This window comes from Pongo pygmaeus, chromosome 12, assembly GCF_028885625.2.
Source record: "Pongo pygmaeus isolate AG05252 chromosome 12, NHGRI_mPonPyg2-v2.0_pri, whole genome shotgun sequence".
Classification (NCBI taxonomy): domain Eukaryota; kingdom Metazoa; phylum Chordata; class Mammalia; order Primates; family Hominidae; genus Pongo; species Pongo pygmaeus.
The window spans coordinates 61,893,492-61,907,319 of NC_072385.2; the positions used below are offsets into that span (position 1 = coordinate 61,893,492).

Sequence of the window (13,828 nt, forward strand, 5' to 3'; positions counted from 1 at the left end):
CATTTGGGAGGAGCTGCATTCTGCCCCATGCCTGGGCAAGGAACGCAAGGACTTCCTGGGAGGAGAAGAGACCACCATGAGGCCAGACTGGAACTTGCTCTGAATCCTGCCCTGTGAGACCCCCAGAGGGTTGCAGCAGCGAGAGATTGTGAAGTGGACCATCTGAGAACCAGGGGCTGGGGACAGCAGCTAAAGGGACGCAGCATCTGCCATATCCCAGAAAGTGCAGTGGAAGGGCTCACGGGGGGCTCTCTGAGAAACTCTGGAAACCACCCACAGGAAAATAAGTCGGCTTTCAACATCTGTGGTCCAGAGAGTACCCGGATGACAGCGGTGGTGGGTACATGAGATGGGCCCTCTCCCCAGCCCAGACACTGCAGGAGTCAGAACCTCAGACGCCAGCTAGAGCAGGAAGGGAGAAACACTGGACCAGGAAGGGAGGAAGGCAGGGCCCCTCCTTCCCTACACCATGTGCACACACACACACACACACACACACATACACGTAAACATACACACATATACACACACCACACACATATGCAGACACATGGACACAGACACACACACACACACAAATACGCACATAGACACACACATACACATATGTGCACACATATACACACACAGACACACATACGTACTCACATACACACACACATACATGGACACAGACACACACACATACACACACCTACACACACATACACACAAATGCACATATACACACACCACACACATAGACACACAGACACAAACACACATATACACACACACACAAATACACATGCACATACATGCACACATATACAAATACAATACACCCACATACAACACACATACATATACACACACCACACACATACACAGACACATGGACACAGAGACACATACACACAAAATACAATCATGCCACACACATGGACACACAGACACACATAGACACACACACACAGACACATATACACCTACACACATATATACACACAAATACACATGCACACATATATACACACACCACACACATACACAGACACACGAACACAGACACACATACACATACACAAATACATACACACACCACACACATACACAGACACACGAACACAGACACACATACACATACACACACACACAAATACATACACACGCACGTACATATGTGCACATATACACACACACACACACGTACATACACACACATACACACACAGCTGCATCCAAAAAGGGGACACACTCCCCTAGAGGCATCAGGGAGCTCGGGATTCCATACAAATGGGCACTGGGTTATGGCCTGAGACTGGGTTTGTGAGTTAAAGTGGCTGAGCTCAATGTGAGCAGAAAAGTCACCTGCCTGTCAGTTTCCTCAGGGGAAAGGAGAAGGTAACGCCATGGAATACATGCTGACAAAAACCACCTCATGTGTTGTGTTTGTCTGACACATGGGTTATAGAATGGAAGGGTTTCTGTTGTGATCTAAAGAAGGCTTGAAGCACCAGGCAGACCAGCTTGCCCAGGATTGGGGGGAGATGGGGAAACAGGCATGGGAGGGGTGTGTTCCTGCACTGGCTCCCCTATCTCCCCTGAGCCCTGACACGCCCCCACCCACTGTGGAAAAGGCCCTGCCCACTGCCCCATCAGCATTAGCCTGAGGCCCTGCGCCAGCCCCTGGAGCTCGCCAGCCCCTGGAACTCATACAGAGTTCCTCTCTCCCACCTACCACTTCCCTCCAATCCCTGCTTGGTGGGGGCTCATCACTGGCCAGGGCTGGTTCATCTTCAAAAGCTGCATTTCTCCAAGGAGACTGGGTCCTCACTGTAGGGTGAGTGACCACAACTAACTCAACAGACCCCGGTTTATAACTGCAATATGTGACTTGATGACATCAGAACAGTAGGTGTCTTCTGCAGGTGCGAGAGAAATAGCTGCCACCCTCCCTCTGCATCCTCCCCTCTCTGGCCTAAACAAGCTCACATCCAAACAGCAATTCAGGATGCCTAGGAATTACTCCCATGCAATGGGCATTGATTCTTCCTTTCCTTGTTCTTAGATTTCAGGAATCATTTTACTATCTTGGGTCTACATTCTTCCTCTAGCTCTTGCTACAGACACATGTGGGACACTTACAGAGAATTAATTACTAAATGCAATGTCATATAACAGATTGGATCCTGAGACATTAGTGAGAGGACATTAGCGGGAAAACTGACGAAATCCTTTAAAAAAAAGTCTAGTTTGGTTAATCGTAATGCACCAATGAGGATTTCTTCATTTTGACAAATGTCCCATAGTTAGGTAAGATGTTACCAGTGGGGGAAATCAAGTAACGGGTTACCAGTGGGGGAAATTGAGTAAGTGGAAATTATGCACTATCTCTGTAACTGTTTAGTAAATCTAAAATTATTCCAAAGTAAAAGTTTATCTTAAAAAAAAAAAAAGAATTAGCAAATGCATCTTCTGAGCTTACATACAGATTTCTACTTTTTCTTTCTTTCTTTTTTTTTTTTTTTTTTTTTTTCGAGACAGGGTTTTGCTGTGTCACCCAGGCTGGAGTGCAGTAGTTTGATCACAGAACACTGTAAGCTCAAACTCCTAGGCTCAAGAGATCCTCCCACCTCAGCCTCCCAAGTATCTGGAACCACAGGCATGCACTACCATGCCTGGCTAAGTTTTTTATTTTTTGTAGAGATGGGGTCTTGCTATGTTGCCCAGGCTGGTCTCAAACTCCTGAGCTCAAGCTATGTAGATTTCTGATCTTAGAGGTAATTGTTTAGCGTTTAACTAGGAGCTTCTGTTGGGATCAAGCCTTTAGCAGCTAAAGAAGGGCTAACTGATGCTATGCCCCCATAGACATGCAAGATTTAAGGAATACAGTTTTGCTCCAAGAGATACGGACTTCACAGTGCCAGTCACATCTCCCCCACTAGACTGTGGGTTATCCTGTCTGGCTCCTCCACCCCAAGACCCAAGATGCCCCAATTTACTTTCCAAATACAGGCTCCAGCGTGCAGGGGATGTAGTTATCCTGGTCACTCACTGATTTCTTCCCTATGGAGATCTTGATGTAAGGATCACACTGGAGGAGGAGACAAAACACTTCTGTGAAAACACTTTCCCAACCTGTCTTTGAGGCTTCGTGAGTGCCTTGCCTCTGGATGGGATGAGAGAGCAGCCATCAGGAAGTCGAGATGTGGGCTGTGTCCTGCCAGGACACGGCCCCCTCCCACACACCACACCACACCACTCCACTTGGCACCTGACATGGGCTTCTGGTCTTGGCTCCAGCCGTGGGAATGGGGCACCTGAGTCCCTCACACTCCCAATCTACTGCTCCATTGGGAGAGGCCAGTCCCTTATCAGAAACACAACAGTCTGCATTACACACATGACGAGGCCAGGCTGGGGTCCTCTCTGTGACCTCTGCTTAAGCATATGGAAACGGAGAGGGGCGGTCAGCCTATGTCAGCCTAGGCTAGCCCAGGGAGGTCTCCCCCCATGCTTCCCGGAAGCAGCAGCACCCCTCAGCCAGTGGCCCAGCAGCTGGGGCTACAGAGAGCCCAGGGTTAGTCTGACATCAGGAAGGCTTTAAGCATATAAACCAACCCACCGGCCATGACCATACCTTGGAGGCCGTCAGTGGTGCCTAGGCTGAGAACTGCTCCATTCTGCCCCTTGAAAGGTGAGGCTATAGGGTGGGATACCAAGCCTCCACCCACCACCTGAAGGACACATGCTGGGCCTAAACCTGCCTCAGGAGACAAGAGGGGACCCTAGCCTCATGCCTGTAAAGGCAAATCAGGCCCCACCCCTGCCTCTCTTCTTTCCTCTTTCTTTCTCTTCCCAACATTACTCTGCCTCCCACCTCTGTCATCTCCCCATAACTCCAGACTCCTTTCCTCCTTCAAATCTCCCCTCTCCATCTCAGGCAATGACTAGGGGGGAGACAGCTCAGGCACTTATCTTGGGCACAAAATGTAAGGAAGGGCCAAAATAGTTATTAAGATAAACAGTATTTTAATGAAATATTTTAAAAATTAAAATCAGTGTCAATAGTCCATGATGAACAAAATATCAAAATTTTAAATAAAGACCGGGTGAGTTTTACCAGCATTCCCTTTTACCTGGGACTCTGCCATGACTAGGCATAGCAGTCACTAACCCTGCTCCTCTCCCGCATCACTCCTCCCGATTCACCATTGAGAGTCCCAACCTATACCTTCAGCCTTACTTATCTTTCTGCTTTATTCTTGTTCTAGACACACATTAAGCAATTTTCTTTCAAACCTTTGCCTATGCTTTTGGCCCCTCTTAAAACACTATTTTCTTCTCCCTCCCAGCCTATCAAAATCTCATCTATCCTAAGAGTCCTATTCCTTCCAGGAAGCCTTCCCCATTTTCCCAAAGTCCTGTACTGACATTGGCCTTCCCTGACCTTCTAGAGCACTTGGTCCTTAACACAACTCCATCCAGGCACCTCTCGGTTTTGTGTGTTTGTCTGTTTCCCAACCTACTATGAACTCCCTGAGGCAGAGTTTGTGTCCAGGTTCTATAGGCCACTTGTACCTGAGCCTGCTACTCTGGGGGAGGTGAGGGCTCTAGGAAAGTTACCTTCCCATTGGGGTCCTTGGGCTGCAGGCCAAACGCTCGGACAATGTAGATACGGACCAAGCACTCCTGGGGTCCCTGGGCGGCCAGCTGGTGGAACTGTCTTGGGGGCATGGGGATGGCTGGGTCTTCTGGAAGGGGATAAATTTTGAAGAGGCCCTGAAAAGAAGGAAGGGTTAATTTTCATTTTTATCATCATTGTTGATATGGTTTGGCTGTGTCCCCACCCAAATCTCAACTTGAATTGTATCTCCCAGAATTCCCACATGTTGTGGGAGGGACCCAGGAGGAGATAATTGAATCATGGGGGCCAGTCTTTCTCGTGCTATTCTCATGATAGTAAATAAGTATCATGAGATCTGATGGGTTTATCAGGTGTTTCTGCTTTTGCTTCCTCCTCATTTTCTCTTGCCACCACCGTGTAAGAACTGCCTTTCACCTCCTGTCATGATTCTGAGGCCTTGCCAGCCACGTGGAACTGTAAGTTCAATTAAACTACTTTTTCTTCCCAGTCTTGGGTATGTCTTCATCAGCAGTTTGAAAACAGACTAATACAGTAAATTGGTACCGGGAACGGGGTGTTGCTGAAAAGATACCCAAAAATGTGGAAGCGACTTTGGAACTGGCTAACAGGCAGAGGTTGGAACAGTTCGGAGGGCTCAGAAGAAGATGGGAAAATGCGGAAAACTATGGAACTTCCTAGAGACTTGTTGAATGGCTTTGCCCAAGATGCTGATAGCAATATGGACAATAAAATCCAGGCTGAGTTGGTCTCAGATAGAGATGGGGAACTTGTTGGGAACTGGAGCAAAGGTGACTCTTGTTATGTTTTAGCAAAGAGACTGGTGGCATTTTGCCTCTGCCCTAGAAATTTGTGGAACTTTGAACTGGAGAGGTATGATTCAGGGTATCTGGCAGAAGAAATTTCTAAGCAGCAAAGCATTCAAAAGTTGATTTGGGTGCTGTTAAAAGTATTCTGTTTTAAAAGGGAAACAGAGCATAAAAGTTCAGAAAATTTGCAGCCTGATGATGCAGAATAAAAGAAAAACCCATTTTTTGAGAAGAAATTCAAGCCAGCTGCAGAAATTTGCATAAGTAGCAAGGAGCCTAATGTTAATCCCCAAGACCATGGGGAAAATGTCTCCAGGCCATGTCAGAGATCTTCACAGCAGCCCCTCCCATCACAGACCCAGAAGCCCAGGAGGAAAAAGTGGTTTTGTGGGCTGGGCCCGGGGTCCCTGTGCTATGTGCAGCCCAGGGACTTGGTGCTCTGTGTCCCAGCTGCTCCAACCATGGCTGAAAGGGGCCAATGTACAGCTTGAGCTGTGGCTTCAGAGGGTGGAATCCCCAAGCCTTGGCAGCTTCCACATGGTATTGAGCCTGTGGGTGCACGGAAGTCAAGAACTGAGGTTTGGGAACCTCCACCCAGATTTCAGAAGATGTATGGAAACACCTGGATGCCCAGGCAAAAGTTTGCTGCGGGGTGGGGTCTTATGGAGAACCTCTGTTAGGGCAATGCAGAAGGGAAATGTGGGGGCTCTGATGCCCCACATCTGGGGCATTGCCTAGTAGAGCTGTGAGAAGAGGGCCACCTTCCTCCAGACCCTAGAACGGTAGATCCACCAACAGCTTGTACCGTGAACCTGGAAAAGCCTCAGACACTCAACGCCAGCCCGTGAAAGCAGCCAGGAGGGAGGCTGTACCCTGCAAAGTCACAGGGGTGGAGCTGCCCAAGACCATGGGAACCTACCTTTTGCATCAGCATGACCTAGATGTGAGACCTGGAGTCAAAGGAGATCATTTTGGAGCTTTAAAATTTGACTGTCCCACTGGATTTCAGACTTGCATGAGCCCTGTAACCTTTTGGTTTTGGCCAATTTCTCCCATTTGGAATGGCTGTATTTACCCAATACCTGCACCCCCATTGTATCTAGGAAGTAACTAGCTTACTTTTGATATTACAGGCTCATAGGTGGAAGGGACTTGCCTTGTCTCAGATGAGACTTTGGACTGTGGACTTTTGGGTTAATGCTGAAATGAGTTAACTTCAGGGGACTCTAAGGAAGGCATAATTGGTTTTGAAATGTGAGAACATGAGATTTGGAGGGGCCAGGGGAAGAATGATACGGTTTGGCTGCATTCCCACCCAAATCTCAACTTGAATTGTATCTCCCAGAATTCCCACGTGTCGGGGGAGGGACCCAGAAGGAGGTAATTGAATCATGGGGGCCAGTCTTTCCCGTGCTATTCTCGTGGTGGTGAATAAGTCTCACAAGATCTGATGGGTTTATCAGGGGATTCTGCTTTTGCTTCTTCCTCATTTTCTCTTGCTGCCACCATATAAGAACTGCCTTTCGCCTCCTGCCATGATTCTGAGGCCTTGCCAGACATGTGGAACTCTAAGTTCAATTAAACCTCTTTTTCTTCCCAGTCTTGAGTGTGTCTTTATCAGCAGTGTGAAAACAGACTAAAAACAAATACAATTGTCACCAACACAATCACCATCATGACCACCACTCTCATCTCTATCAGAGTCACCACCACTGAGATCACCAAGCCCAACACCATCCCATCACCAGTCAGATTCTGCGTCAGCAGCATCACCGTCACCACCTCCATTACCCACGTGGTCACCAACATCAGCACCAGGGTCACCAGTGTAGGTACGACCCCTCCCCTTCACTTATTGCTCCAACACCATAGTCTTAGGCCCACCTGGGTTAGGGACATGTCTTCGAGGATTTACCTTAAATTCGCCAATGACAGATGGATCTTCTGTCTCCTCCTGCGTCTTGCCCCGGTACAGCTTGAAGGTGTTACAAAAGTCAGACAGGCCCTCAAAGGCCTCCACATTCTCCAGCTGTGTGTCATAGACCTGCCACACATGGGGATTAGAGGAGGGGAAAAGAGACAGAAAGAAAGTAGAACAACAGCAAAGGAAAGGAAACAAGAGAAGGAGGGGAAACATGACAGTGTGAGAGTGAATAAAGAGAGAGAAGGAAGAGAGAAGAAGAAAAGGAGGGAAGGTGACCAAAAACAAAATAAAGGAATGAAGGCAAAGAAGAGGGTAGGGTTGGAGAGATGGAGAGGTCACAGAGGGAGCCAGAAAGGAACAGAGGAGGAGGTAGACAGAAAATTCCAGGGGAAGGGAGCAAAAGGAAAGATATTTGTTCAGCTCCATTAGGGAATAGGGTTTTCTGGTCAATCAAATATTTTAAGTACCTGTGAGTCATCAGAGACATGGGCAGTACATTTTTTAAAAGAACAAGATTAAGAATGAGCAAAGGGTGGACTGACATTTTATTTGAAGACTGTGATAGATGTCTGGAAAATTAACAGGTCAGCATTTCAAGCAAAAATGTTCACATACAGGATATCCAATGACAATGGTATCAAATATCAATCCAAGTGTATCTTTGGGGCATCACTTTAAACTTGTTAGCTCAATTGATTTACTTGTCTCTTCTCAAACAGCCAATGATTATTATTTGTTAAAGCAGTGCTTTAGAATTGCTTAGGATTTAATAAAGCAGCAAGCTGTTTTTTATTATGCTGATAAAATATACCTAATAAACAGTAACATTAAACAGGTTAACATACATGCTAAATTCGTCATATCTGAAATCATCTTTCTAAATATTATTTCTCATTTAGGCCCAGCTCAAATTGTCTCTTCATTGAAGGTCAAATTCTATCTTTTCTAATAAATATTTAATTATGCAAGTGATACAGGTTCCTTATTAAAATTTAGAAAAATATAAGCAAATATTTTTAAAAATTAATAGTCTTAAATTCTAATTCTCAAAAATAACTAGTTATTTGATAAGCATTTGGTATATGTCCTTTTGAATATTTTCTTTATATATATAATTTTTTAACCAAAATTATGGACTCACAAGATACAAACTTGTAACTTGTTTTGTGGATGGGGGGCGCAAGTGAGGGGAGAAGTCTCACTGTGTCACCCAGGGTGGAGTGCAGTGGCGCAATCCTGGCTCACTGCAGCCTTGACCTCCTGGGCTCAAATGATCCTCCCACCTTAGCCTCCTGTAGCTGGGAGTACAGGCGTGCCACCACACTGAGCTAATTTTTCTATTTTTTATTTTATTTTATTTTTGTAGAGATGAGTTCTGGGCATGTTGCCCAGGCTGGTCTCAAACTCCTGAATTCAAGCAATCCTCCCACTTCATCCTCCCAAAGTGCTGGGATTACAGGTGTGAGCCACTGTGCCTGGCCTGTAACTTGTTTTTTAACCTAATGATGTACCATGAAAATCTTTGCAAGGTCAAAAAATATACTTCTATAAAACTCTTCCTTCCTAATGGCAATATGATATTCAATTTTATAAATGTATCACAAGATATGATGAACATTTAGCTTTGCAGTTTTTCAATATTATTATTTTTATTTTCTGTAGAGACAGAGTCTCGCTATGTTGCCTAGGCTGGTCTCCAACTCCTGGCCTCAAACAATCCTCCCACCTGGGCCTCCCAAACTGCAGGGATTACCGGCATGAGCCACCAGACCTAGCCATCAACATTATTTTTTAAAACCACTTATAGGGTATAGGAGTTTTAAAAACTCCTATCCAAGTGTTTTGTGCACTTGTTTAAATTCATCTTTATTATAAGCTCCCAGAAAAAGAATTCCTGGACAAGGAGTATGCACATTTTAAGACCTCTGATGTGCACAAATTGCTCTCTGGAAAAATTGTATGGATTTATATATTCCTATCTACAGTGTTCAAGTGTGCCCACACTCCCAGCCTTTCACCATCACTGTACACTTTCACCCTTTTTTAACTTTGTTAATTTGATAGATGGAAGATGGTATGCTGAATTTTAAATTGCATTTATTTAATAGAGATAATAATAATAGAGAAACTTTCACGGGTTTATCAGCCATTTGTATTTCTTCTGCTCATCCTTGTCATTTGTACATTTTCCATCTGTTGGTGTTTGTTTTCTGTTCTGTGGTGATTTGAGAGACTTCTTGGTATATAAAGGATATTAAACTTTGGTCTATCAAATGTTTGTCCCAGTCTGTCACTTGCCTTTCAGTTATGTTTGTTATATTTATGATATTTTTATTTATGGTATGTTTATGTTTGTGTTTATATTTATGGTTATGTTTGATTATCTTATATTTATAGTTACAATTTTTTAGCCATACCAGAAATTTCTTTATTATTTTTTTAATTTTTTTTTATTATACTTTAAGTTTTAGGGTACATGTGCACAATGTGCAGGTCTGTTACATATGTATACATGTGCTATGTTGGTGTGCTGCACTCATTAACTCTTCATTTAACATTAGGTATATCTCCTAATGCTATCCTTCCCCCCACCCCCCACCCCACAACAGGCCCCAAAGTGTGATGTTCCCCTTCCTGTGTCCATGTGTTCTCATTGTTCAATTCCCACCTATGAGTGAGAACATGCAGTGTTTGGTTTTTTGTCCTTGCGATAGTTTGCTGAGAATGATGGTTTCCAGCTTCATCCATGTCCCTACAAAGGACATGAACTCATCATTTTTTATGGCTGCATAGTATTCCATGGTATATATGTGCCACATTTTCTTAATCCAGTCTATCATTGTTGGACATATGGGTTGGTTCCAAGTCTTTGCTATTGTGAATAGTGCCACAATAAACATACCTGTGCATGTGTCTTTATAGCAGCATGTTTTATAATCCTTTGGGTATATACCCAGTAATGGGATGGCTGGGTCAAATGGTATTTCTAGTTCTAGATCCCTGAGGAATTGCCACACTGACTTCCACAATGGTTGAACTAGTTTACAGTCCCACCAACAGGGTAAAAGTGTTCCTATTTCTCCACATCCTCTCCAGCACCTGTTGTTTCCTGACTTTTTAATGATCGCCATTCTAACTGGTGTGAGACAATATCTCATTGTGGTTTTGATTTGCATTTTAGCCATACCAGAAATTTCTAGATCATCTCATCTAAAGATCTTTTTCTTTGTAGTGTCTGCCTCTCAAATTATACTTACAATGTCTTCATAGGAAGATTATTCAACACTCAACTCAATTTGGTACCCAGCGTGAGGCAAGAATTTAATTTATTTTTTGCTAAATGGTTAGGCAATTATCTAAGCATCATATTTGTTTAAACTTCTTCTCCCTTTCCCATGACTTGTGTCATATGCCAAATGCTCACGCCTCCTTTTGTTTGTTTGTGATCTCTTCTCTGCTCTATTGATCGATGCGTTTTTTCATCAATACCATGTTTTCATCACTGTGGCTCCACAACGTGTTTCATTACCTGATGTTCTTCCAGATGAAATTTTTAAATATTAAGTTCCATTCTCAACAAAATGTTTCTTTGGAATTTTTGTTAGGCTTGCATTAAACTTAAAACTAATTTTCAACAGGGGAATTGATATCTTTATAGTATTAACATTTTAATACAGGAACGTTATCTGATTCTCAACTTACACAAGACTTTTACTATTTATGGGCATCTTCATACAGAGCCTACGTGTTTATTGTTGAGTTTATTCCTCAGGAAGCTTTTTTTGTTGGTACTATGAATGTGAATCTTTCTTCCACTAGATTTTCTAAATAGTTGCTGCCATCTTACTGAGTTCTCCTGATGGTTCTACTAATTTTTCAGTTGGTTCTCTTCAGGTGGTAAGCAAGTCAGTCAGACACAGGGATAATTTTGTCTTCTCCTTTCTAAAATGAAGGACCCGTTTCTTTTTGTTGACATTGAAATGGTTAGAAGATACGGACCGATGTTAGTGATAACATGAATGTGATCACAGTGAATCTTGTCTTGTCTTTGTGAAAGGCCTGCCCTAGTGTTTCACTCAGTACCTTAACCTATATTGAGTCACAGAGGGCTTCAGTAATCTACAGTCAATAAGCCATGGACTCTCTCCCCAGACAAATGCACTTAGGAACATTCTTGAGAAATACAAGTTCAATTTCTACAGTAAAGAAACCTTCTGAAATCATGAAGTTGGATGTTGGCTGTCGGCTTGAGAGATGTTCTTTTTAAATTAAGGAAACTCCTATTTCCTATATGTTAGTTGATCTTATAAATCATCAATAGATATTAAACTTTATTGAATGCTTTTCAGCACCAACTGAAATAATCTTTGTTAATGTTACCTACTGATATGATGAATACGGTTCATGATTTCCTAATGTTGAACTTTTTATATTCCTGGAATGAAGCAAATTCGGTTATCATGACATTATTTTAATATTAGTTAGGTTTCATTTGCTATTATTTCTCTAAGATTTTTCATATATATTCATGTCATGTCATAAATGATATTTATACATGTGGCTGAACTTTATCAGATTTTGATGGTAAGGTAATTCTAGCTCTATAAAAATCGAGGTTTTCTACATTTTTATATTTTCTCTGCTGTGAAATAGCACATATAGCACAGGAATTATTTATCCTTTGAAAATTTAGGAAATTCACTTTATAATTTTCCCTGGCTCCAGCTCTCTCTTTGAAGGCAATTCTTTGATAATTTTCCTGTTTCTTTCATATTTTTTGCTGCTTCTTGAGACAGTTCTGTTTCTCTTTTCCTTCACATTATCTCATTTTAAGGATATTTTCAAATCTATTAACATAGAAATATACTTAGAATTTTTCTAAAATTTCTAACTCCCAATTATCTCTGCTGTTATGTCCCTGTTTTCACTGTGGATTTTGGCTTGGTTTTCTCTACTTCTCTAAAGTAGATTAGCTGAAGAGTTATCTATTTTAGTTGATTCATTCCAATCAAAGTGCCAACTATTTGATTTTTTCAATTCAATTCTATAATTTTCTCTTTTCTAATTTTTTCTGCTTTTCCTTTTTCTTTTCTCTTTTTTGTCCTGCTGTTTTAAGGGCTTTTCATTATCATTATTCTAACTTCTTGAATTGAAGCTTTACTTGCTCCCTTTTCCCAGATAATGAAAATATTCACTCATATGAAATTGCCTCTGCTCACTAATATCTTGGCATTGCCTCATTTGTTTTGATACATGTTTTCATTTTCATTTTCCTGGCATTCTGTAATTACAGTTTTATCTTTATTAGTTGATCCCAGAGTTAGATACTTAATTAGTTTTCTTTTTTGTAATTAACATAATTTCTTAAGGCCACAAATTTCCTCCGAACGCTGCTTTAACTATAACCAGTAAGTTCTAATATGTAGTGTTTTAGCACTGTTTCCTAGATGTTCTGTGATTTCTGTTAGTATTTTCTCCTTCACCCAAGAATTGTCAAAATAGAGGGTTTTTTAATTTTCCAGGTAGAAGAGGCCTTTTGGGCTTTTGATCTTGTTACAAATTTCTAATTTTATTGCATTACAATCAGAAAATGTTGCCTTGGTATTGTCACTTTCTGAAATTTATTGAAGTTTTCTACATGGCCTGTTACATGGTCAATTGTAGTAAAAGTGCCACACGTGTAGTCTTTATTTTCAGGCTACTGGGTTAAATCAGGTTACTAATCATGCCAAGCCTCTACATCCTCTGACCTTTTTTTTTTTTTTTTTTTTTTTTGAGATGGAATCTTGCTCTGTCACCCAGGCTGGAGTGCAGTGGCACCATCTTGGCTCACTGCAACCTCCACCTCCCAGGTTCAAGCGATTCTCCTGTCTCAGCCTCCTGAGTAGCTAGAATTTCAGGTGCACGCCACCACGGCTGACTAATTTTTGTATTTTTCGTAGAGACAGAGTTTCGCTGTGTTGACCAGGCTGGTCTTGAACTCCTGACTTCAAGTGATCTGCCTGCTTCGGCCTCCCAAAGTGCTGGGATTACAGGCTTGAGCCACCATGCTTGGCCTCCTCTGACATTTTTGTCTCCTTGATCTGACATGAACTGAGAGAAGGGAATTAAATCTCCCCCTACCAACCAGTGTGTTTCTATTGCCTCTCATATCTCCTGTAAGTTGTGTTTTGTAAGTATTGATGTTGTATTATTTAGCACATAGATATTCTCATAAGTGTCATATCTTGGAATTGTACCATTTAGCATTATAAAGTGTCATCTTTTGTCTCATTTAATTTTAGGAACCTGAATACCCTCTCATCTAATATTAAGATTATGACTTCTGCTGTCATTTCATTTGCATTTGCCTGGCACACATTTTCTTAATCTTATTTTCAAACTTTATCAGTCTTTTCATTTGAGAGTTAGATTTTCCTTTGATATCTGATTTAAATTTTGTAATTAGTAAGTGACTGATGTAACATG

The 13,828-nt window shown here is 42.2% G+C and overlaps 1 protein-coding gene across 16 annotated transcripts in view; it reads right to left on the bottom strand.

The window, feature by feature from the left end:
• Positions 1–13,828, bottom strand: part of DYSF (dysferlin) — a 232,878-nt gene that overhangs the window by 23,215 nt on the left and 195,835 nt on the right. For all 16 annotated transcript variants that reach the window (XM_054475263.1, XM_054475258.1, XM_054475261.1 and 13 more), the window contains 3 exons: positions 7,352–7,480; positions 4,609–4,764; positions 2,985–3,076 (listed from right to left, as the gene is read on the bottom strand). In XM_054475263.1, the coding sequence (XP_054331238.1) occupies positions 2,985–3,076; positions 4,609–4,764; positions 7,352–7,480 (377 nt within the window). The remainder of the gene's footprint in view (positions 1–2,984; positions 3,077–4,608; positions 4,765–7,351; positions 7,481–13,828) is intronic.